We start from the raw sequence: 20,473 nt of genomic DNA, 5'->3' as shown, positions 1-20,473 counted from the left end.
TGACTCAAGTTCCTTCCCCCTTTGGTAAGGGCAGGGTGTTTATTTTTACCACCATGAGGCGATGTGGTCTAAAGTTAGAGAGGCCCTAGCCTGGCCAGCAGTCCACACAGTCTGACACCCCCACAGTCTGGGTTACCCCGGGGCCAACAGCACAGTGCTCCTCTGCACCACACAGCCCCGAGAGACAGGGTTAAAAATACTGCTGATCGCTCCTTTTAAAGGTTCAGCAGGCAAGAGCTTAAACCAAACGGAAGAAGGAAAACGGTGTGTTTTAGAAAAATGGCTTACGCTAAAAGCCACCCACTCCTCTCTCATGCACAGCCAGGGCAGAAAAAACACAGAATTTTGAAGGGCAGAGGGAAATGGTATGGATGGATTGTGGTTAGCTTGAGAACATCCATTTTTGAAACTCACACCCGCTGTTTTCCTTTTTTCTTGGTTTAGAAAACCCCTGATCCTGTCCCTGCCCTGCAGGACTGTATGGAACTGCATATTATGGAGAAATGTGACATTCTTTGCATCAAGGCACTTGGACATTTAGTGACACTAAATACACAAACGGCTACGTTAAATGGTTCTGTGTATACATTTTTCTATTTTGCAATCCACTATCAGTCCTCTGACCTGGCCATGCAATGATTCTTTAAAGCCCAGAGGACTTTCACTGGTTTTCCCCTTAATACTAGACTTGTATTTGACTTTTTTTCTATATTTAGAGTTCTAGCCCTCTGATGGTGGCTGAGCGGATATGGCGCCTGTGTTCCCACGACCCCTGAAGTGCCCGCTGCCTCTCAACGTAAGCTTGGCACACAGGCATCTGGGGCATTTGTGGAGGAATCCACCTCTGTGCCCTTTTTATTACCTTATAAAGTCTGGTGATGATAAATGTGATGAGTCTTGTGCAAAGATAAGATACACCTTAACACTGACAGCTGACAATTAATTTGTCACTACTGTAAGGGCTTCTGCAAAACTGAGTGATGTGTGCATAAATCTCTTGACCGGATGTAGATCATTCCTGGACCAACAGTGAGACCATTTTCATGTGTATCTATATATGCTGATGCTCTGAGGATGAGGAAGTGGGACGTATGCTCTCAAACAGGGCAGAAAGATCTTAATCTCAAGGCTTTACATAGAGTTCCCCTCACTTTAGATAAAATCAGAAGACATTTCAAAGCTGATAAAGGCAGGAAGGCCCCGCTAAACTCCACACACCAGCTGATCTCTCTAAATTAGTACTGCTCTTTAACACTGCAGATCCATCTCCCTTAAAACAAATACATGTTTTAAATGTACTTAGGTTATCAAATTTTTTCATTATAAATGATGTATAAATTGTTATCTTATGATGCTACAATTTAATTATTTCCCTTTGTGCTTTATTTTTGATCTGATAACCTGCTCTCTTCACTGACGAGTCAAACCAGACAGAAGCTTTAATTTAACTCTTAACATCTTCGATAGTCCCCAAGATTTGATCATAATATCTGGATGTCAAACGGAGCTGCTGTGTGCTGCTCAATGCTGAAGTGACAACTCTTTCAAATCACACTCACTTGCCCAGGGGTCTTTGGATTCTTTGGGGAAAGACGATGGAAAAATATGAGCAGACACTCAGCACTGGCACACAGCAGCCCTGCTAAGCGACATACCCATTGAGCCTACAATCATCAGGGACCACACTGTGACAACAGTTCACTTGTACATTATAGTAGAGTTAAGCTTATGAATTAGCAGACTAGGTGCAGTAAAAAGATGTAATAATTTGGTGGTGTACCAGCCTGGAGGACTCTTTGTGCCGCTGTGGACTCCGTGCATGAATGAGAAAGGCAAAACAAGCGGGTCACTTCTTGAGTATTGGGGGTTTTGCTTCAATAGTTTTCCTTCTGTGAGTCATTTAGAGCATGTTGGTCTATAAACGTGTGAAAGCATGGTAAAAACGTGTCTATGTATGAGCCAAAGAAGCTGATGGATGAGCAATTTCTGTCAAGCAGACATCACAGTTACTCCTTTAAGCAGGAATCAGCACCATCAGTTTCTAGGGGTTAAAGATATTTACATACAGAAACAATAATGCACCTATTTAAATACTCAACAACACTTTTATTTGAGACATTTACAGAACAAGGCAGTGGTGGTACCTCGCATCGAGTGCAGCATAAACTCAACTCAATGGCTGTGGAAACACTGAGGCTTTGAGAGTGGTGCTTAACTGGCCTGGTGTGCAGCCTTGTTATCAATGTTTTAGTCACACAAGTTAAGTTCTGTGTTTGGAGGTGAGAAGGTACAACTATAACTAAAAGTGTCTCAAGAAATAAAAAGAATAGAAACTTAATTTGACAAATCCTCAATCGCGTGATGGTTAAATATTGTACCTTAATGTTGTGTTCCAGGCACAAAGTTATCCTTTCAAATTAAAACTTAAAAAATACAAATAAAAGAGAGGACAAACTTTTTTTTATTGGGTTTAGTGCTCCAGTAGTTTTCTTTTATAATATTCTAAGCAGTGATTAACCGGATAAAATAAATGTGTATAATTCCCTGTATGCCACCTTCAGGGTCAGACGGTTCATGTGCCCACCAAGCCCTTCAGAGTAATGGTGAGGAAATATTTGTCTAATTTTAACAGGAGATAATTGAATTGCCTTGATATTTTTGATAGAGTAAGAATAGCTATAGTACATTCAGGCGTGAGCTGGACATTTGATCTTTCCATGTGTAGAGGAAAAAAAATTTATGACTTTTGAGGAGATGTGCTGGATCCAAGGTGTGAGGAGGAGACTGATTGTGACAGCTGACTTCTCTTGCATGAAACGAGTGATGATATTGAGTTTGTTGCAAAATGTCTAAGTCCAAATGACCTCACAAACATTGATTTTTAAAAGAGCAGTTTTTAAATGTTACTTAGCAGTGAGATGAGTGTGAACATAACAAGTTGCAGGGATGAGAAGGGAGGACTTGGGGAGAAGCTGTTGAGGAGTCATGGGATGTCATGAGTCTGTGTCCAAATGACGCGGATTCATTTTGCACTGCATGCCAAAAATAAAAACTTTAAAAATACACGGCTCAAAACATGTTTGCTGATAATTAGACTTAACAAATTGCTGACGTCATTCAAAACAGACGTGAATAGCCTGTCTGTCTCCGAGTTGCCAAGCATCCCTGTTTAATATAGCCTCTTCTATTAGCTTCAGTCAATGACACAGCAACAGGTAGGCTCGTCACTAACGGCAAAGTCTGTGCCACACAGGTAAACCGATTCTTTGAGTTACACACACCTTGTGAAAATCATCTCACAAGGTTCAGAAACAAAACAGAAAATCTGATCTCACCTGTTCTCGGTCCCTCTCTTTCTGTGTTTATCTCTCGCGTTTCACCCACTTGTCCTTCACCACTCAAAAACCTCGGATAAAACACGCAGAGCAGCTGGTGTCCTGGTCTCGAGTGGATGTAGAGATATTCACCTGGTGCTGTAGTAGCGGATGGTTCAGGAGCGCTGCTCTCCAACAGCTGGCTGCTGCTGCCCGCCTCTCTGTGTCAGCACACACCGCCTCCTCAGCAGTGCCATTGGACACACTCCTCCGCCTCCCATCCGCCTTCAAACGCACCACAGTCACTGGATGGCTGCCAGCGAGATCACAGGAGTTACACAGTGGGTTTTAAATGAATCTGTATCAAAGATCTGAATTGCAGACACCGCCATTAGAGAATTCTGTGTCTTTATAAGTCACGTCACATCAGGGGAGGGATGGCGACAATGAGTGGGTAATTCAGCTGTCTTGAGATGTATGATTTGCATAACTTTCGATTTTTGTTTCGAGAAAAATCACCAAAGTTCCCCTCATTCTAGAAAAGTAGAAGTAAAGTGATCACATTCACAGTTCTTATGACTGTGTAGTGATAAAACTATGATAAAGGTGTTTGTTGCCTGCTGAACCATCAGGCTATGTAGCCTATTTCAGCTGAGAGCACAAATGTGTCTTTGGCTTTAATGGGTCATTGTATCAAGTTTTAAGAAACACTGACATTGATTTCTTTAAGCAAAGCTTTGATGTTTCAAAAAACGAGGACTGAGTCAGAATGCTATTGAGATTAGTTAGTTAAGAAAAATCTATTACAGAGGAAAGAACAACATAATTGATGAACTTTCATGACCTCCAGGGTCCACCTGACTTAAGAAGCAGAAGCATATTTTGGGCTCTGTCTGCAGACATATTGCTTGTACTTGAATTTAAAAGGTGAATGCATTATATGAATTTAACCTTTGTTTATCATATGACATTTGTTTTTACAGTTAAAAAAGTTGCATCATACTCCAGGGTTTCGGAAGCTGCATTTAGTATGTTGTGTGAGTTTGTGAAAGCATAGATTATTAACACCTTAAAAATGAGTCATTTTAATTCAGTTCACCACATCTTCTTGCTTTATTTCAGGCACCTTTCTCTAAATTTAAACAGATTAATAAAATTTTATATATCTGTATTTTTAAGTCTCAGAATCACATCTGAGGTCATGGCTAACTATATCACTGTAAATATATTCAACTTTAATAAGACTATTAATCTGAACCCCAGCTAAGGCTGTGCATACACAGCGATGGGCTGGACAAGTCCTCCGGACTACCTAACAACAGGCTAAAATTGACTGCAACACCACCACAAGCAAAAACCCACATATACCAGAATTTAAAAGCAGCTTTTGAATATTTGCAAAAACAATTTAACAAGCGTCATAGAGATGGTCTGTATCCGTAAGATTAAAAAAAAAAAAACACAAATCATTGTTCAAAAGTGTTGTTTGTAATGCGTTTGTCTTTTCAATTGAGTTTAACTCGCACTATCTGTGAATTATGTCCATTTGTTCTCTCACACTGGGTGTTTTTTAATGGGACTGAACTGGATGGCAGAGAAGTTTAAGAAAAGCTGAAACAAATTCTTAGAAATTCAAAGTCTACACCCAAACAGAAAACAGGCACCCTGTCAGCCTGATAGATATATTTAGAGGTAATAACTGAATCACTGCATGAGCTGCATTATGGACTATTCTGGGATGTGACACATTGTACAACTAAAAATAATGTAGTGAGGATTTATTAGCACTGATTATCTGTGGAAGTGTGGACAACAACTCTGTTTCTCTCTCACACAGAGATACAAACACAACACACCGCCGCACACACACCATGTTTTGTATGCACAAACATACACACGGTGTGAGACCCAAGAGGTAACTCAAACTGTGCATCTGATGCAATACTTAGCAACATCCCTGCAGACTTCCACTGTCTTTTACCCCCCAGGATTCACCTGTGAGGTCCTGAAAGGACACAGGATAGTGAGAACCCCTTCCATATCACAACAAACTAATCCTCTAGGGATTATTATAACCAAGTGTGGTGTATTCTTTATCCTCTCACTATAAAGAATGTGACAGCTCCATCAAGCCCAACGCTGAAGGTTCATTTACAACAGTCTCAGTTATTGAATGGTTCTCTCAAACATACACAGGGCAAGCGCCAAAATGTAAAAATAACAAAGTGATAGAGGTGCCTTTGAGAACTTTCCGTACCAAGTCCTTTTTTTCATTTTCCTGAAACTTCTTACTTCTGCTTTCGACAAGATCAGCCTCGACCCTTTTAGAGCATGTGGTGAGGCTGTCGAATTCAGAAATAGCCTGCCTGGTCAGTGTACATGTGTGAGAGCAATTGTTCACATTGTGTACCTTTATAGCCTCAGTCTTATCTACACCTCAACAGAATAAAGGCAACACCTTCAACACCCTCCTCCCCCTCTACAACCTTAACCTTAATCTGAAACAGAATCAAGCCGACTGTATCATAAGTCACATATTTTACATATTGTATGTATGCCAAGGTGCTCCAGTGGTTAATACAGGTTATGTCTCATTTTAATCGAATAGCAAAGGCACAGAATAAAATTTATTTTTTTTCAATGGACACAAAAAGGAAAAGTATTTGGGAAAGTTTCTTTCCACTTGAGTACAGGTGATACAATTGGATGAGGATGAAGAATTCCACCCCTGCAAACTGTGCATGTTTCTGTGGCAACAAGTGAATAGTTAATTAGATGCAGAAAGTTGGAGGAGCTGGACTAAGAATAAAAGGGCTATTCTACATTGAAATGGGGTTAGCCAAGGTAGTCACTGCAGCTCCAGATTCCTCCAAACTTAGCTATTAAGTACACCTGCCATGCCCTTATTCTTCACAGAACAGCATTAAATATTTTCAGCCTTTCATTTTAGTTATTTCCCAAAAGTTTTAGAAAATTTTGCTTTAAACAGCCTGTAGAAGAGTGCAAATTTATTACTTCATTAAATATACATGGCAGCATAGATCAGAGCACAAGAAATTGGTTAATTTATCTGCTCATTGTTAGAGGTGATATTGCATGGAGAATAATGGGCCTATTTGTGTTTTGGTTAGGCCCTTTTAGCTGATGCATGTCTATGTTTATCTAACTCTAAACTCACTAAGGGTAGTTTAATAAAGTGCTAGTTTTTCAGTGCACTGAATGGCAGCTGTTTAAATATCTTTTGTCCACGGTGTTTTGTGTTTGGTCAGGGAGCTATGCCTCTCCCAGGAGCACGTCAACGCATTGTTTCCGATGATCCAAGAGAAAAGTCCATTGTTGTTGCGAAGTTTTTAATCTGGGGATTTAAAGCACATCACATGCTCAGAGCGGGCAGCGGGGCGCTCCACAACAACAGAAAAACTGGCTGCTGCAAGAAATCCATGCTGGAGGGAAAACTATTCACCCCGAACGGACTGACCAAACAAACCCACAGCGCGATGCTGGTGCACTTTTCAGGAGAGAAGAGAGCCGGAGAAGAGTTTTAAATACCGCGACTGGAGCAAGGAAACTTTTCTCTCTGTGGACGACTGGACATTTGGGATAAACATGACGCTCAAGTACAGCCAGCGGTCTCTGATAGTTCTGTCTCTACTGGGAATTTTATCGGCCATCATGTCTGTTTTGTCGGTTATTTTGATTTTTCAGCTGCAGACTCAACAGATGGCATTACGGGAGTCTCCCCCGTCTACCTCCGCGGTCATACCTCCCAAGGTCTGGGCTGTCCTGCTGCCTGTCTCCGCGGTGCTCTCTGCACTGTCCCTCACACTTAATTTAAGCTCTGTGGTGGTGTGTCTACTCCACAGCTATTTCTCAACAGAAGTCTGCAGGGGAGAGCACGACACTGAGAGGTACTAAATCTGACTGTGAATGAAGAATAGTGAATGTCCTGTTGACCGTTTCACTCACTGCAGCGCTGCGTCCGCTCCAAACATTTCAGAGATAGCTAGTTCCGGTCACACCGGTGATAGATAAACAGTTAATCAGGCCCACGTTATTAATGCGCACCAAAAAACCATCAACTTGCCATGAAAACGACTTTTAGACCGTATCTATGTGCATTGAATAAGAAATAGCCACAGTTTCCCATGAATTTTAGGGATTAATTCGTAAGCCATAAATCCATCCTCTGCTCAATTTAATTCACACGGGAGCTTTGCTGCTGTAACCCTGCTTAGTCCGACACAAACAAGTCGTTAAGTAGCAATGTTAGTCAACAGTGGACTAATTAGGCAACATTTTCGCTGTTTCATTAAATTATTTAGCTATCATCACAGTTACAGCTGCTATAGCCAACACTCATTTTAATTTAAAGAAACTTATTAGATGTTTGATTTATGATGTTTAGCACTGCTAGGAATATTTTAATTATTCTCATTGTAAGTGTAGCTTTAGAATGTGTTTTTGCCTAAATGTGTGAATGAAATAACTATCATGTAAGGGTTTGGTCTACAAAACCACAGTACAGCCTAAATTTATACCCCAGGATTTTTTTTTTAAAATGATTTTCCTCTTATTTGTGTGAGTGTGTAGCACAAATTGAACTTTATCCAGCACAGGTTTTTATTTCATCATCAGTAGTCACTATTCCTTGCTATACAGGGGGAAAAATGTGATCTGTATTTATTTGTTTTCTTGTTAATTTTCTGCCACAATCCTCCCCAAAACTCATTTGCAGACTACAAAAGATCCTGGGAGACCAAAATGAAACAAATTAACAGAAAAAAACTTTGGATCTCAGAAGCATTAAAATGCCTTTCTTATGTATCAGAGTGCAGAGGCCCATGTTGTTGCTTGACCCCCACCTCTGAACCCCTATGAATACCATCTAAACAATGGCCTTCTTCTCATTATGCACCCAGCGCATGGCCTGTAGCTGGCCCGTTCCCACGTCGCTTTACAAATCAAACAACATACCCCAGGACCACCCCTCCTGACAGAGCGGGCATTCCAAGAAAAATGTGAATAATAATGACCTTTAAAGGTTACTTAACATTCTGACGTATCCGAATAAAACAATGACCAAAATGTTACTTGAAGTTCTGAAGGAATAATGTAGGAGTTAACAAATAAAGAACTAAAGAAATGTTTAATTGCAAAGTAAACAAAATATGCTCACACCACAGAAATGTAGCTTATAATTATGATTTTAATCATTTTCCACATTCAGAAAACCGAAGTAGCATTGTTTTGATGCAAACATGCTTGCACTGTGGCATAAAACATATGACATTTGTTTCCACAGAACAGACTGGTTCCTTTTGGATAGCAGGTCTATTCGACATGTGGCTATAGGACTCTTCTGCCTTGGGGTTTCTGTTTATTTGGCAGGTAAGAACAAATTTGTAAAAAGAAAGAAAGTAGATTTATTGATGCTGTCTTCTTGTCTTGTCAGGTAAAAAAAAAAAATCTTATCCAGAAAAACAGACCAGAGCTGAGAACCTCTTTTAGCTGTCGCAAAAAAGTGTCTGTTTCCATTCAGTACATGTTAGGTCTTTGAAATATGATTATTACTTTTAATTTTACTAAATAATTCACTGAAACTTGAAAACTGGAGTCCAAACCACTGGCAACACTGTGGATTTCCAGCAGCAGAGGGGAAAAACAGCTCAACTGCTTTCCCTCTGGTCTGTCCAGTAACTCGAAGAGAACAATGCATTCTTTGAGCAGCGTCCATGACTTGAGTGTTTTTAAATGCTGGCCCTGGCAGTGCTCTGGTGCTCTGATCCACTGAGCGGCTTGCACTGGTGGGGGTCACTGGAGGCAGTCACTCCATTGTGATGAGAAGGTGTTGCCCTTAAGACCCCACTTCAGCCTCAATCAAGAGGTAGTGGAGTAAGGGACTGTGGAAGCAACACCAGTGGCTCAGGGGCTCCTCACATCCCAGAGCTGTGCTTTTCTCCACCTTCCTTTAATGTGCCAGACTCAGTAGTCCTTTTTCTGGAAGCAAAGGTGGAATAAAATTAAATAACATTCAATAAAATAAAACTTTTTAATCCTGATGATTATTACAATGCCACATAGCATCAAAATAAGATTAACAATACAGGATGAATTATCCCAGAACAGATATTTTATCACTTTTCACAGCATAAAGTTGCGTGAAATATTCAAGATTCACTCTTGACGAACAATTTACATGTTTCTAAATATCTTTTTCACCCTTCTCCCTTCACAGCTATGTCCATCTTTACACTTCTGGTGTTTGAGCTGGAGACCGGCATTGCAAGTGCTTGTGTTCTCTCCTGTGGGATTTTAATCCTCCTGTTTGTTGTGACCCACTCTCTGGTCAAAGCTACTTGCGGTGCCAAGCAGCGAAAAACTGACCACCTGGACACTCTTTATGAGAATGACCACGGAGGCAGCAACAAACCTCTCCCCAGACCCTGCGAGCTTAAGATTGGTGTGGACAAACCTCGAATACACCGGACTGAATCTCACATCCAACATCCGATGTCCTACCCTCAATACAGTAACTCGAGACAGAGAGAAAAGCTCCAACAACCGCAGTACTCGCCAGCTAGGGGTTCCCAGGGCCATGCTAGTGATAAAGATGGATACAGCAGTGGTGGCAGTGGTCCCAGAATGCACAGGACCCTGTCTACTGAATCTGGTTTACTGCAAGCCCCGGCTAAACCCTGGAATGGGGTCAACAGTGAGATGAGGAGTGTTCTTGCTCGCAAGACTGGGATTACGGCTAAAGACTCAACTCTCGTCTGATATAAAGGAAGCTGAGCATGTGGTTAAAGACCTCGATAAGAAGACCACTAACACAGATGTTGTCTTAAAAACTGTTGGTTTGTATACTTTCACACTCAGCATGTGTATCCTGAGCCGCACAACTGAGGACGAAGAGGAAAAAACACACCTGAGTTTTGCCAACTGATCTACGATCGAAAGCATAAAACATTATTATTTTGTTTGAACACACTGAACACAGCTTGTGTATAATTTGTAGAGTTTTCTATGGATGACATTGATTTGAAGTCTATTTTGAACATCAAAATTGCCCAAGAATTCCACAAATTCATGATTGTGTTTGATGTAATGTTAATACTTTATTGTGTTATATCTGGTAGCTTTTTGCCAAATATTTCTGCACAGTGTGCTGTTTTGTTTTCTTATTTGTGTATTTCATATAAAGTAAAAATCAATTTCAGAAAAATAATTTAGAGTCAAAGTAGGATGTCTTTACATAGCTTCAATAAAGCATTAAATTCATGTTCATGTAAATACTTTTTACCATCTGTCCTTTAAATATTTGTTTCAACAACCAAAAGAAAAACAAACATTCAAAATAAACAAAATACAGATCTGAATATGATCATATCACATCTGCATGGACCACTAACCTTGTGCAGAAGTCATGAGGAAGTAGATGGGGCATGTGAAGAAGAAACAAGGGGGCTGGGAGAGGGGGTCACATCACTTAAAGTGTCATGCAGGTGTCATTCAGAAACAAAAACAGCACAGACAAATGAAAAAAAGAGGCGTGAATCTCTCAGAAACCACAAAGAGCTCAGAAGGTAATTTAAAATGTTTTGCAGTTATAAGAAAAATGGGTGACAGAATAAAAAGTTAAATCAAATAAAACCATGAAGCCCAAAGTGTAATTGATCAAAATGATTATGAACAAAGAAGTATGTGAAACAGAAAGAAAATGTAATGCATGGACTGAGGTATGATACAGGGGAATGAATGACAACGAGCAGGGTTGAGCCAGACACTGTGTCACAGATTTATATTATCATCTTGAAAAATAGACCACTGTTCCAAGCCTTCCTCAAATAAACTGCCAAATGAATTTATTTGTGTGGTTTTTGACGGTTTTGGAGGGTTGATGATGTAGCAAAGGGAGCTTTATAACCAATGACTTTAAGTGTGAAAACATCCATCACTACTGTAAATGAAATCCTCCTCCATCTCCATCTCTCTTCAAAACAAATCTGAACCCCCCAGAGATGGGGACACTAGTATTCAGCGAGGTAACTTTATCCTGACATGTAAAAGATAAAGGCACTGAGCTGAGGTAAAGACATCACTGCCTCCTACCTGCGACCTTGAGCGCTGCTGATCTGTTCTTTCATGGTGATAGCCTGCCGGAGGAGTCCGTCGATGTTTTTGAAATACATGCTGCTGTTAGTCATACTCTTCACTGCACTGTGAATCCAGCAGAGCAATTAAAACGTTACAGGCGTAACAGAAAAACAGCTTGAGTTTGGCAGGAATGCATTTAATAGGTGCACGCTTCTTTTTACCTGCAAGCATACTCTACAGAGTAGATAGCTCCTTGGCTCTGCTCCTCCCAGCTCTGCATGTCTGTCTGTGAAAGAAAAGTCAGAAAATAAAGACATTAAAACGCAAAGGATGACTAAACAGCAGTCTGTGAAAATCTGAATATAAGAAATTAAAAGTAGCAACTAACACTGCTAAATCAGAGCTCTTACCAAACCATTTCATGTGATAGCAAGGACGTCCTTGTAATGTCAGTAATTTAAGGCCCTTACTCACACCCAGGGCAAGGCTCCCTGGCGCGCAGTGCGAGTGTCAGACAATTTTAACCCTCATGCAGTTGTCATTTTTAAAGCTAGCGTCACTGATGCAAAAAGTGTCTGCACCACAGAGCAGCTAAAACCTGGTCTGAAGTTTTAAGTCCATGTAGCAGTACTTTCCTTCTATTTAAAGGCCACAGTAGTGAGATGGTAAGAAGCAAGACATGCAACAGTGCTCCCACTCATTTGCAGATGTACTTGAATCAAGCTTTTTTGGATACTTTTGATCCTCACTGATTCTTGAGAATTTGGATAAAACAGGATTTAATTGTTTTCCTGTAAATGTTCCTAAATCTAAATTCCTGTATATATGAAGCAAAGTCTCAGCTATCACAAAATGTTTTGTTGCAACCTCTTGATTCTATAATTTAATCACAAAATGACATTTCTAAGTTTGACCAACACCGTTAGACACAATAAAAACCAAACTATTTCTATTTATTTATTCTTATATTGGTATTGTGTCATTAAATGAGTCTGTTAACTTCAATGGAACACATATAGATTTTCAAACATTTGTTTTTTTTTTCTCTTTTAGAAAAAAAACTACTTGCACTCTTCATAATTTAAATTAAATATTAAAAATGAAAACTTTGAACTTTAAAAACTTATATGGTTAAAAAAAACATTCAAGTATTTAAATATCAAATGTATTTAAAAACACATATTTGTGAACATATTTATTTAAAACAAAAAAGTTTAATCTGTCAGTGGTGACACAGTTCAAAAGGCTGTTGCAGTGGCCCAAGCACAAGAAATAATTTCCACTTTTTTCTTCTTAAATTAATGTTTTTCACATTAAACCAATGAGCAATCTGGCCCAACAAATAAAAAATTGCCTTTAACATTTGATCTGTTATGTGAACAACAGTGATCGTCAACCAGAACAGCAATTTTTAAGCCTGAACAATTAACATGAACCACCTGCTGTGGCCTGGCTCCTGTATATTTCACGGACTGTATAATTAAAAGACGTAGTCATCATCTGTCTGTTTCTGATACTGAGTTTTAAAGGGAATGGTCGGCGGAAGCCTTATTGGAAACCGGGCAGGTTTCCAGCCTCCACACAGACAGCTATTAGGCCTGTCAATCGGCTGAGCTCTGCCTCTGATTGGGCAAACTCGAGATCTTAATACCTTCCAAACTGATGAGTGAGAAAAAAATCCCCCCTTTTCAGTCTGTGCTGTCAAAGAATTCAGACATGAGACACTTTTTTGAACCAGGCTGTAAACATGTTTATTTCTGCTGTAAAGACAGCTTTTTTATGGCTTGGTAGGAATGCGGTTTCCAAAACTTCTGGAGCCAGCCCCAAGTGGACACTTTAGGAACTGCACACTTTAGCACCTCTGCATTGTCTCATATCTTCAGAGGTTATCACTTGGTATTTTCTTATCCAACAGATCAGATTCATTTAGTGTCCAAAACCTTTCTTTTACTGGGCTTTTCCTCATTATTTAAACCACTACTAGTTTTAATTTTCTCATCATCTACCCTCTTCTTCCATCTTTTCTTTTCCTGTCCTGGGTATTCTTACTTCAACTCTAGCTGACAGTGTACTTTTAGTCTCTTTTTTTTCTAGTATTCACTGTTTCTTCTTCTGTGCTCTGTAACAGATAGATCTTGCCTAGCTCCTCCTTGCTTGTTTCAGAGCATATCAAACTATGAGGCAACATTGCTCGTCAAACAGCCTGTGTGTATCCTGTGTGTTCAGTGCCACAATGACAGGAGAGAAGATCAATTTGCATGCACATGCCGGGTCTATTCAAACACAGAGACTGGACTCTGCTGTTAAAAAAAACATGTGTCTACCTGCAGGAACACCTGGTTCTTAAGATGAGGGAGAGATAGTACTCTAATTAATTTGGTTCATGTTACAGCAAATGCAGCTATGATTATGTAATCTGAAACCATCCATCTTGTGCCCTGCGCCTTACTAAGCCCCTGGATTGTGCACAACTTGCCAAGTAAAAGATAACCAGAACATGCACTTTGCGCCTAGACATGCACCAGTGAAGTGGGGTGTGGGCAATGGTTGGTGAGGGACTGACATCAGTCAGATTTACAAATTTATGAGCCAAAGAGGAGAATGGTTTATTTGAAACCAGCAGCCTGACATTAAACTTGGTAAAACATTCATATAAGTATTTTTCCATACCCATAAGTAGGGTATGTATTTGGCCATAAGGAGCATTGTGGTTCCAGCAGTTTAAAAAGAGCACACTTGCCACCACATTTTCTAACTTATTGAACTCTCATTAAATTGTGGTGATGTGTGCAGACTTTTAAGCTCCTGTGATGGCCCCCCCTTTACCAATAAGATCCAGTTTGATTGGTAGTCCAGCTTTGAGAAATTTTTGAGGTTATAAATAATATCTTCCAGATTTTGAGCAAATATGTGCACTTGATTTTGGAATTGCAGTTACATTACATAAGAGCCCTAGTTACATCTCCTCATAAAAGGATGTCAGAAACGCAAACCTGCGTGCTCATGTACACCCCCCTCAGTGTCTGCCTTACCTGAGACTTCTTTATCTGGGGTTTTATCTGATCAGCGAAAGTAATATGTAAACACACAATATTACATACATAAGCCTGACTATGGAAAATCCGAGTGTTTATTAGTGTCTGAAAACTTTTTATTGGAAATGTGAGGAGGGACAGAAACAGGCACGTGCCAGTTACAAGCCACAACCCAGTTTGTGGGGGGATTGCGCAATCTGAGGTGAGGCATCTCACTGCAGCACTTCATGTCTTGCCCATGTATTTGACCAGAATTTACACAAATTCAGCAATTTTGACTATGAGGTCATGGACATTGTTGGAATAAACAAGAAAGTCAACTTAGAGCACAGACAAGAGTACTAAAATTAAGGTTACAGGTGACCACATGTCTCTGATATGCACTAACCATAACAAGACAAGGGCCTTACAGATAAATTTAAGGGCAAATTTAGACTTGTATAGGGAGTGGGATTATAGTGAGAGCTGATAAGAGTCAGGCCCATACATTGTATGCTGAATGGCGTCGCTCTGCTTTTTACAACTGTACTAAGCCAAAATACCCACATCAGAGGTGCTGCCGCCATTGTGCAACAGGAGTTTGTGCAGTACAAAATTTGTGTGGAGCTGGGTAATGATTTCTTTATTTATGTTTTTAAAAGTCTAAACTCTTCTTGGCTCTCCTTCCTACTTACTGTTCCCGAAAAAAACATCAACACAAAAACAGCAGCTGTAAGTCATTCATGTGGAACGTGAAGTAAAACCCCATTTTTAATGTCTAATAACTAATTTTAAAAAATTCTGAGAAAAAGAGGACTTAATTGCAATGCAGGCCAAAATATCCTCATCTCACCACAGCATACAGATGTGAGAAATCTTTTGATGACCTATAATTATTTTTCTAAAGTTTGACCACATCAGAGACAGAGTTTTTGACCCATACTGCAGCCAGTTACCAGGAGGAGCAGTTTTAGTGGGGACCTCAATTCAAGCTGAGCAAGATGACTTCTATTTTATTTTTTTTTACCGTCTATGTTCAGACCCCAATTAGCCTGCAACATGGATTCATTTGACAGTTTGGATGGAAGCCTGGGAATAGTGGGCATATTTTCACATCACCTTGATGCGAGCAGATAAAACTGATGCTAGATATTCCTGCCTTCAGGTGAACTAAATTAGGGGTGATTATGCTGAAGCATGTTTTTTGAATTAGTGAGAAGTGCAAATACAGGTGTTATGTAGAAATGAGGGTAAATAGATCAACGTTCAAAAGCTGCAGGGTTCAGCTTACATACATTATATTATACATTATCCCCAAACTGTATATTGATGCATGCAATCTCTTCGAGTCTCCTGGAATATCACGCTGTAAATTCATTTTTAATCTTGATCTTGTATGATATGAAATGATAAAAGCACCTTGTGTTGCACCAGTTCAGGCAGGGACCTTCTGACGTGTTCCTGCAGTCTGTACAGAGCCACTGAAGGCTCGTTAGCCAGGACATACATGCTCTCCGTGAATTTGTCCGTCACTGCAAAACAAAACGATACAGAAAATACAAGAATTACAGGGCCATGGTTACAGACAATGAAAAAATAATGACTAAAGACCCTTGACGTCTCACTGTCATAGCATTAGCTTATGGGCTAAGCAAACCTGAACCAGCTAATAGTGTTAACAACAATGAGACGAGTAGCATACTGCTTTGTTAGGATGATGTTTACCTCGCCTGACTTTCAGTTGCATCTCTTGGTCCTCCATAATTCCGGCTTGTTTGGCTTGTTTTGCTGTCACTGACTGCTTTCTTGTGTCACCTGATTCTTCGCTTCTTCCGTGTTTTTGTTGTAGTGTGCTACCACGATAATGTTCCGGGCAGAAAAAGGTAAAAAGAACAGTTCTTCCTACTGGGGTACAAAAAATGCTGTGAAATGTCGCGTGAGTTAAATCAAACGTGTATTCTGTCTTTACGTACAAATGCAATATATGACGAGTAGTTTAAGAACTAAATGACGTCGTTTGTGTGTTTGTGCTCTTAAGAGGCCAGGAAGGTTCATCGCGTGGTATGAGATTGTTTACTTTCAGTTTTCCAGAAAGGAAGTTGGGGCCGATTAGACTGCGAGGCTGGATGCGGTGAGTTCACCCTATAATAATCTTTACAAACTTTATTATCTTGATACCAGTAGGCTACTACATAATGTATAAGCTCCTGTCATTTGTCATTACAGCGGTCATGGAAGCCGGAGGTGGAGGTGATGAAGAGGTTGCAGATGGACAGACTATTCCACCATCTAATGCGAATACTTGTGTCCCCGAGTCCAGGGATGAGAAACCCAATGGTATCCGCACATGTAACAACGCATGTGAAGTCCTTGTTACCACTTTATTTTCTATAGTAGTACCACAAGTCCTCCTTGTTGCAATTTTGTTATAAAAACATTGTAATGCTTCCACTGACATGTGGTTCATCTGCATGGCCCTGTCTCCAGAGAACATGGATGTGGATGATGATGACTTGTTCAAACACTCCACCACTCTGACCAACAAACAGCGTGGGAATGAGGTTACAGTGCGACCAGCAACACTGGACTGTGAGTAACTGCAAAGATGCTTTGAGTCTTGTGAAAAGAAAAAAAAACATTTAAGAAAAGCAATAATGAAACTTTTGTTATGGCCATACTAAAACATGATGACTTCTTCCTAATCAGCTCTATCAATACACCAGCTGGCAGCTCAGGGTGAGGTTTCACAAGTGGCTTCTCACCTTAGTAAAGGTGAGAAGGCTGACTGTTACAGTTTGAAACTAAGAAATACAGCACAGTGTTAATAAGGTTGATCTAATCTCTTGTTACCTGATTTTTTGCAGACAGTTCTCTGCTCAGCAGACAGGATGAACGGGGCTTTACCCCTCTAATGTGGGCAGCTGCGTTTGGAGAAAAAGCAATGGTTGATTTCCTGTTGGACAAGGAAAGAGATACAGAACTGCATTCCAGAAAGACGTGGACACATTATCAGAAAAAAATACATAATTTCACTCATGTTTCCCTCTTTTTTTCACTCACATGGTTTCACTTTTTTGATTTTAGGGAGCGGACCCAAAAACAATAGCAAGGGAGAGGGAGAGTGCCCTAACACTGGCAAGCTCCGGGGGTTACGTGGACATTGTGGAGTCTCTTCTGAGATGTGGAGTTGACATTAACACTTATGACTGGGTACGTTACCACTTTACTGGTCCTATTAGAGGAAGCTTAACAGAACACAAGCTTAACTATACTACAGATTTAAGTGTATGAATCTAAGTATCACAAAAACGTAAATATTTGAAGTTTTTATGAATGCTCTTGTATTTTAATCACAGAATGGTGGTACTCCTCTTCTTTATGCTGTGCGAGGGAACCACATCAAATGTGTAGAAGCACTTTTAGGTAAATTTCATGTGCATGGTATAAAAGCATAATAGTTTTGATGTCTGAGGAATGCTACGATAATTACCAAAGCTGTTCTTTGCAGCCAAAGGTGCAGACATGACCATTGAATCAGACTCTGGGTACAGTCCCATGGCCTTAGCTGTTGCCCTTGGTCACAAAAAGAGTATGTGTACTTTTCAATAGATGTAAACTTTATTTTTTTCTTTTTAAGTACATATTGTTTTCTGTATTGAATCAACTTTTAATTTTGTTTTAGTTCAGAAAGTGTTGGAGGACCATATCCTGAAACTCTACAAGCAACCAACATGACACCGTATGAAATAATGAAATGGACAAAGTTGGTCTCAGATCTTCAACAAGCAGTCAGTTGGTGGTGGTGAGATGACCAAGACTTCTGTCACAGATTTAAATCATTGTGATAGACAACACAGTATGTATAGATTTACACTGTTTAAACAGTGTATTTTTAATTTTATGACAAGTTTATTCCATTTGTATACATTACAATGTAAAATCAAAGATGAAAATACAAAAAGTGTGCAGCATCATTTTCTGCTTCGCTGAGATAAGTTTCAATAAAAAATATATTTTTATATTGTGAGTTCTACTGGAATGATTATTCAACTCAGAGGCACAGAAGAAGCAGAGAGAGTGAGATTTAAAACAAACAAAAACAAGCATATAATTTGCATGAAAGCTCATCATAAGGCTCCTTATCACGCCGCTCCTGATTTTTTCATCAGTGGCGACATGACTTGACAGATCCCCTTAAGAGTTCATACCAAAAAAGGCCACATCCACATTAGTTCATGAGGTGCCAGTACAGATGTGCCACCACACTGTCCTGTACTTTAACTTAGGGGTCATTTCCTCTCTCATGAGAGGGTAAAAAAATGGTCATACGGCTTTTTCCCCCAGGACGTCCAAGGAATAAACAATAATTCTCCCAAAAAAGTCAGCACTATTCTCAAACATTATTTTAACTTTGTCCACTGCAGGGGCCTCCTGTATGGGAAAACTGTGGGTGTGGAGTTAAGAACAAGATAAGCATGGTAATAACGAAAAGCAGGTCCAGGAAAATATTGTTGGATACTTATTATGAACCGTAACAGGGAACACACTCTGTTCCCAGAGTGACAGCTGCTTTAATTAGCTCTGTGAAGACTGACAGACACTTGAAAATTTCCGAAGCAAACTGAATTAATTATTGTGTCAATATCTGCTTATATTATTATTACCTGCTCACATTAACATTGCCTGCTAACTATAATTGATATAAACAAGAGTAAACTTATGCTTGCTGCTTTGTCTACAAACATTGGTTAAAACTTTTTTTCTTCTTCTGTTTAACAAATGTGTTCCCCTGTTTATTATTCAGTGAGAAAATGGCTTGCGTGGTTTTTGTGCTGCAATTTAGTCAACTACAAATACTTTGTTGTATACACCTCGTAAAGTAAAAGTGAAGGATATCTGAAGAGAGTTGTCGTCCTCTGGATAAAAGTGGCTGATCACAGTGACATCTCCATCTTTTAGGCAACCTGCATAAGAAAGGCACAGGCATTGTCACTCACATCTGGACAAAACATGAACTGAATTAAATAAAAACTTGTAAAAAAAAAAAAAGTCACACCAGGAATCAATTTGAGGCCATGCTTACGGTTAGAAACGTAATATCTGGGTTTTACCCTGAAGTCTGCAAGTCTTTGCTGAGAAGCCTCCCTGGAATTGGACCTTTAACTCTGACAACTTTACAGACTGGGGGAAGTCTAGAGACACCCACTGATATTCACCCTGTCAAAGATATGACATAATCACATGCAGAACAAACATCTTTTTAAAATATTTTCCACACAAAAACAAATCAAATCATCTTTGAAAGTGACATAAAAACTGAACACACAGGACTTTCAACAGACTTTCAAATCACTGATTTAGTTATATGACCCAAATCCTTTACTTAAAAGGAATTACAAGTATTTGTGTATTAACTAAGCATGAAATTAAAAATAAATAAATAAATACAAGACACAACTGAATAAAAGAAAAATGTTGATACACGCTTAGTTCTCACATTGCATTGTAAAGAAGCTTCAAATATATAGTTTTTAAAACTTACTTCCATAGCAATAAAGAGCAAAAAACTAGTTTCGTGTGTCTCAGTAATGTTATGTTAGTTCATTTACTGCAAGTCTTACATATACTTGCAGTATTACATATAGTATTACATATAGCGATGTATGCTATGTATTATAGGATTGACAAGCGGCTGTAGCATTACCTGGTCCGAGCTCCAACATGTCTCTTCATTGCAGTCAAACATGAACTTCTTTCCATACTGCTTCACATCCCTGTTTAGGACTGAACTCACCCTGATATGATATTAAAAAATATGTAGTTAACATTTCTATCAGCAAAAACTAACAGCCGAACATGTGTCACCAGCATGGTTACCAGTCATTACAACATGAACTAACGATCTGAAAGGATTGAAATATGACAGGTAAGTCTACAGGTGACGTTTTTATGGCAAAGGATAAAATGTTTAGCTGTGTTGTACCTGGTTTGAGTTTCACTGCAGATCATTGACGAAGCCATGCTGAATCCTTTCAGTACACATTACCGCAA

At 39.5% G+C, this 20,473-nt stretch overlaps 5 protein-coding genes across 6 annotated transcripts in view; 2 read left to right on the top strand and 3 right to left on the bottom strand.

The window, feature by feature from the left end:
• Positions 1-7,304, bottom strand: part of mef2b (myocyte enhancer factor 2b) — a 16,558-nt gene extending 9,254 nt beyond the window's left edge. The window contains exons 1-2 of the mRNA XM_074667698.1: positions 7,281-7,304; positions 3,336-3,627 (exon numbers count right to left, since the gene is read on the bottom strand). The gene's annotated coding sequence lies outside the window, so the exon portion shown is untranslated. The remainder of the gene's footprint in view (positions 1-3,335; positions 3,628-7,280) is intronic.
• Positions 6,551-10,738, top strand: tmem221 (transmembrane protein 221). Its single transcript, XM_074667699.1, has 3 exons — positions 6,551-7,222; positions 8,617-8,702; positions 9,550-10,738. Exons 1-3 carry the CDS (start codon positions 6,921-6,923, stop codon positions 10,089-10,091), a joined length of 930 nt encoding a protein of 309 aa, XP_074523800.1. The 5' UTR covers positions 6,551-6,920; the 3' UTR covers positions 10,092-10,738.
• Positions 8,525-16,282, bottom strand: borcs8 (BLOC-1 related complex subunit 8). Of its 2 annotated transcripts, none has more exons than XM_074667703.1 (5): positions 16,148-16,282; positions 15,842-15,954; positions 11,630-11,694; positions 11,424-11,531; positions 8,525-9,311 (listed from the first exon to the last, which is right to left on the bottom strand). In XM_074667703.1, exons 1-5 carry the CDS (start codon positions 16,182-16,184, stop codon positions 9,248-9,250), a joined length of 387 nt encoding a protein of 128 aa, XP_074523804.1. In that variant the 5' UTR covers positions 16,185-16,282; the 3' UTR covers positions 8,525-9,247. The 2 variants fall into 2 exon arrangements, with proteins under 2 accessions (XP_074523804.1, XP_074523805.1); XM_074667704.1 differs by lacking the exon at positions 8,525-9,311 and adding an exon at positions 10,724-10,799.
• rfxank (regulatory factor X-associated ankyrin-containing protein) lies at positions 16,232-18,441 on the top strand. The gene is made up of 10 exons (XM_074667701.1): positions 16,232-16,358; positions 16,461-16,553; positions 16,649-16,759; positions 16,910-17,011; positions 17,129-17,194; positions 17,287-17,388; positions 17,508-17,632; positions 17,779-17,845; positions 17,931-18,011; positions 18,105-18,441. Exons 3-10 carry the CDS (start codon positions 16,654-16,656, stop codon positions 18,155-18,157), a joined length of 702 nt encoding a protein of 233 aa, XP_074523802.1. The 5' UTR covers positions 16,232-16,358; positions 16,461-16,553; positions 16,649-16,653; the 3' UTR covers positions 18,158-18,441.
• nr2c2ap (nuclear receptor 2C2-associated protein) lies at positions 18,382-20,473 on the bottom strand. Its single transcript, XM_074667702.1, has 5 exons — positions 20,406-20,473; positions 20,127-20,217; positions 19,534-19,639; positions 19,319-19,386; positions 18,382-18,868 (listed from the first exon to the last, which is right to left on the bottom strand). Exons 1-5 carry the CDS (start codon positions 20,441-20,443, stop codon positions 18,746-18,748), a joined length of 426 nt encoding a protein of 141 aa, XP_074523803.1. The 5' UTR covers positions 20,444-20,473; the 3' UTR covers positions 18,382-18,745.

The sequence above is a fragment of the Halichoeres trimaculatus genome, unplaced genomic scaffold (genome assembly GCF_033239565.1).
Source record: "Halichoeres trimaculatus isolate MK-OKI-2021-1 unplaced genomic scaffold, fHalTri1.1 fHalTri1_scaffold_4, whole genome shotgun sequence".
NCBI classification, from domain to species: domain Eukaryota; kingdom Metazoa; phylum Chordata; class Actinopteri; order Labriformes; family Labridae; genus Halichoeres; species Halichoeres trimaculatus.
Note: the sequence above shows the minus strand (reverse complement) of the source record. Positions and strands in the feature narration are given on the sequence as shown.

What these genes read in the sequence shown, in the direction of transcription:
- tmem221 (XM_074667699.1), top strand. Translation starts at nt 6,921, where the DNA reads ATGACGCTCAAGTACAGCCAGCGGTCTCTGATAGTTCTGTCTCTACTG. An exon ending in GGAGAGCACGACACTGAGAG is followed by an intron (nt 7,223 to 8,616) that starts GTACTAAATCTG and finishes TTGTTTCCACAG; the next exon opens with AACAGACTGGTTCCTTTTGG. An exon ending in GGTTTCTGTTTATTTGGCAG is followed by an intron (nt 8,703 to 9,549) that starts GTAAGAACAAAT and finishes CTCCCTTCACAG; the next exon opens with CTATGTCCATCTTTACACTT.
- nr2c2ap (XM_074667702.1), bottom strand. Translation starts at nt 20,443, where the DNA reads ATGGCTTCGTCAATGATCTGCAGTGAAACTCAAACCAG. An exon ending in AAAGACTTGCAGACTTCAGG is followed by an intron (nt 19,387 to 19,533) that starts GTAAAACCCAGA and finishes TTTCTTATGCAG; the next exon opens with GTTGCCTAAAAGATGGAGAT. An exon ending in AGGACGACAACTCTCTTCAG is followed by an intron (nt 18,869 to 19,318) that starts ATATCCTTCACT and finishes CTCCACACCCAC; the next exon opens with AGTTTTCCCATACAGGAGGC.
- rfxank (XM_074667701.1), top strand. Translation starts at nt 16,654, where the DNA reads ATGGAAGCCGGAGGTGGAGGTGATGAAGAGGTTGCAGATGGACAGACT. An exon ending in GGCTTCTCACCTTAGTAAAG is followed by an intron (nt 17,195 to 17,286) that starts GTGAGAAGGCTG and finishes GATTTTTTGCAG; the next exon opens with ACAGTTCTCTGCTCAGCAGA. An exon ending in TGCCCTTGGTCACAAAAAGA is followed by an intron (nt 18,012 to 18,104) that starts GTATGTGTACTT and finishes ATTTTGTTTTAG; the next exon opens with TTCAGAAAGTGTTGGAGGAC.
- borcs8 (XM_074667703.1), bottom strand. Translation starts at nt 16,184, where the DNA reads ATGGAGGACCAAGAGATGCAACTGAAAGTCAGGCGAG. An exon ending in GCAACTGAAAGTCAGGCGAG is followed by an intron (nt 15,955 to 16,147) that starts GTAAACATCATC and finishes TTTGTTTTGCAG; the next exon opens with TGACGGACAAATTCACGGAG. An exon ending in TCTGTAGAGTATGCTTGCAG is followed by an intron (nt 11,532 to 11,629) that starts GTAAAAAGAAGC and finishes CTGGATTCACAG; the next exon opens with TGCAGTGAAGAGTATGACTA.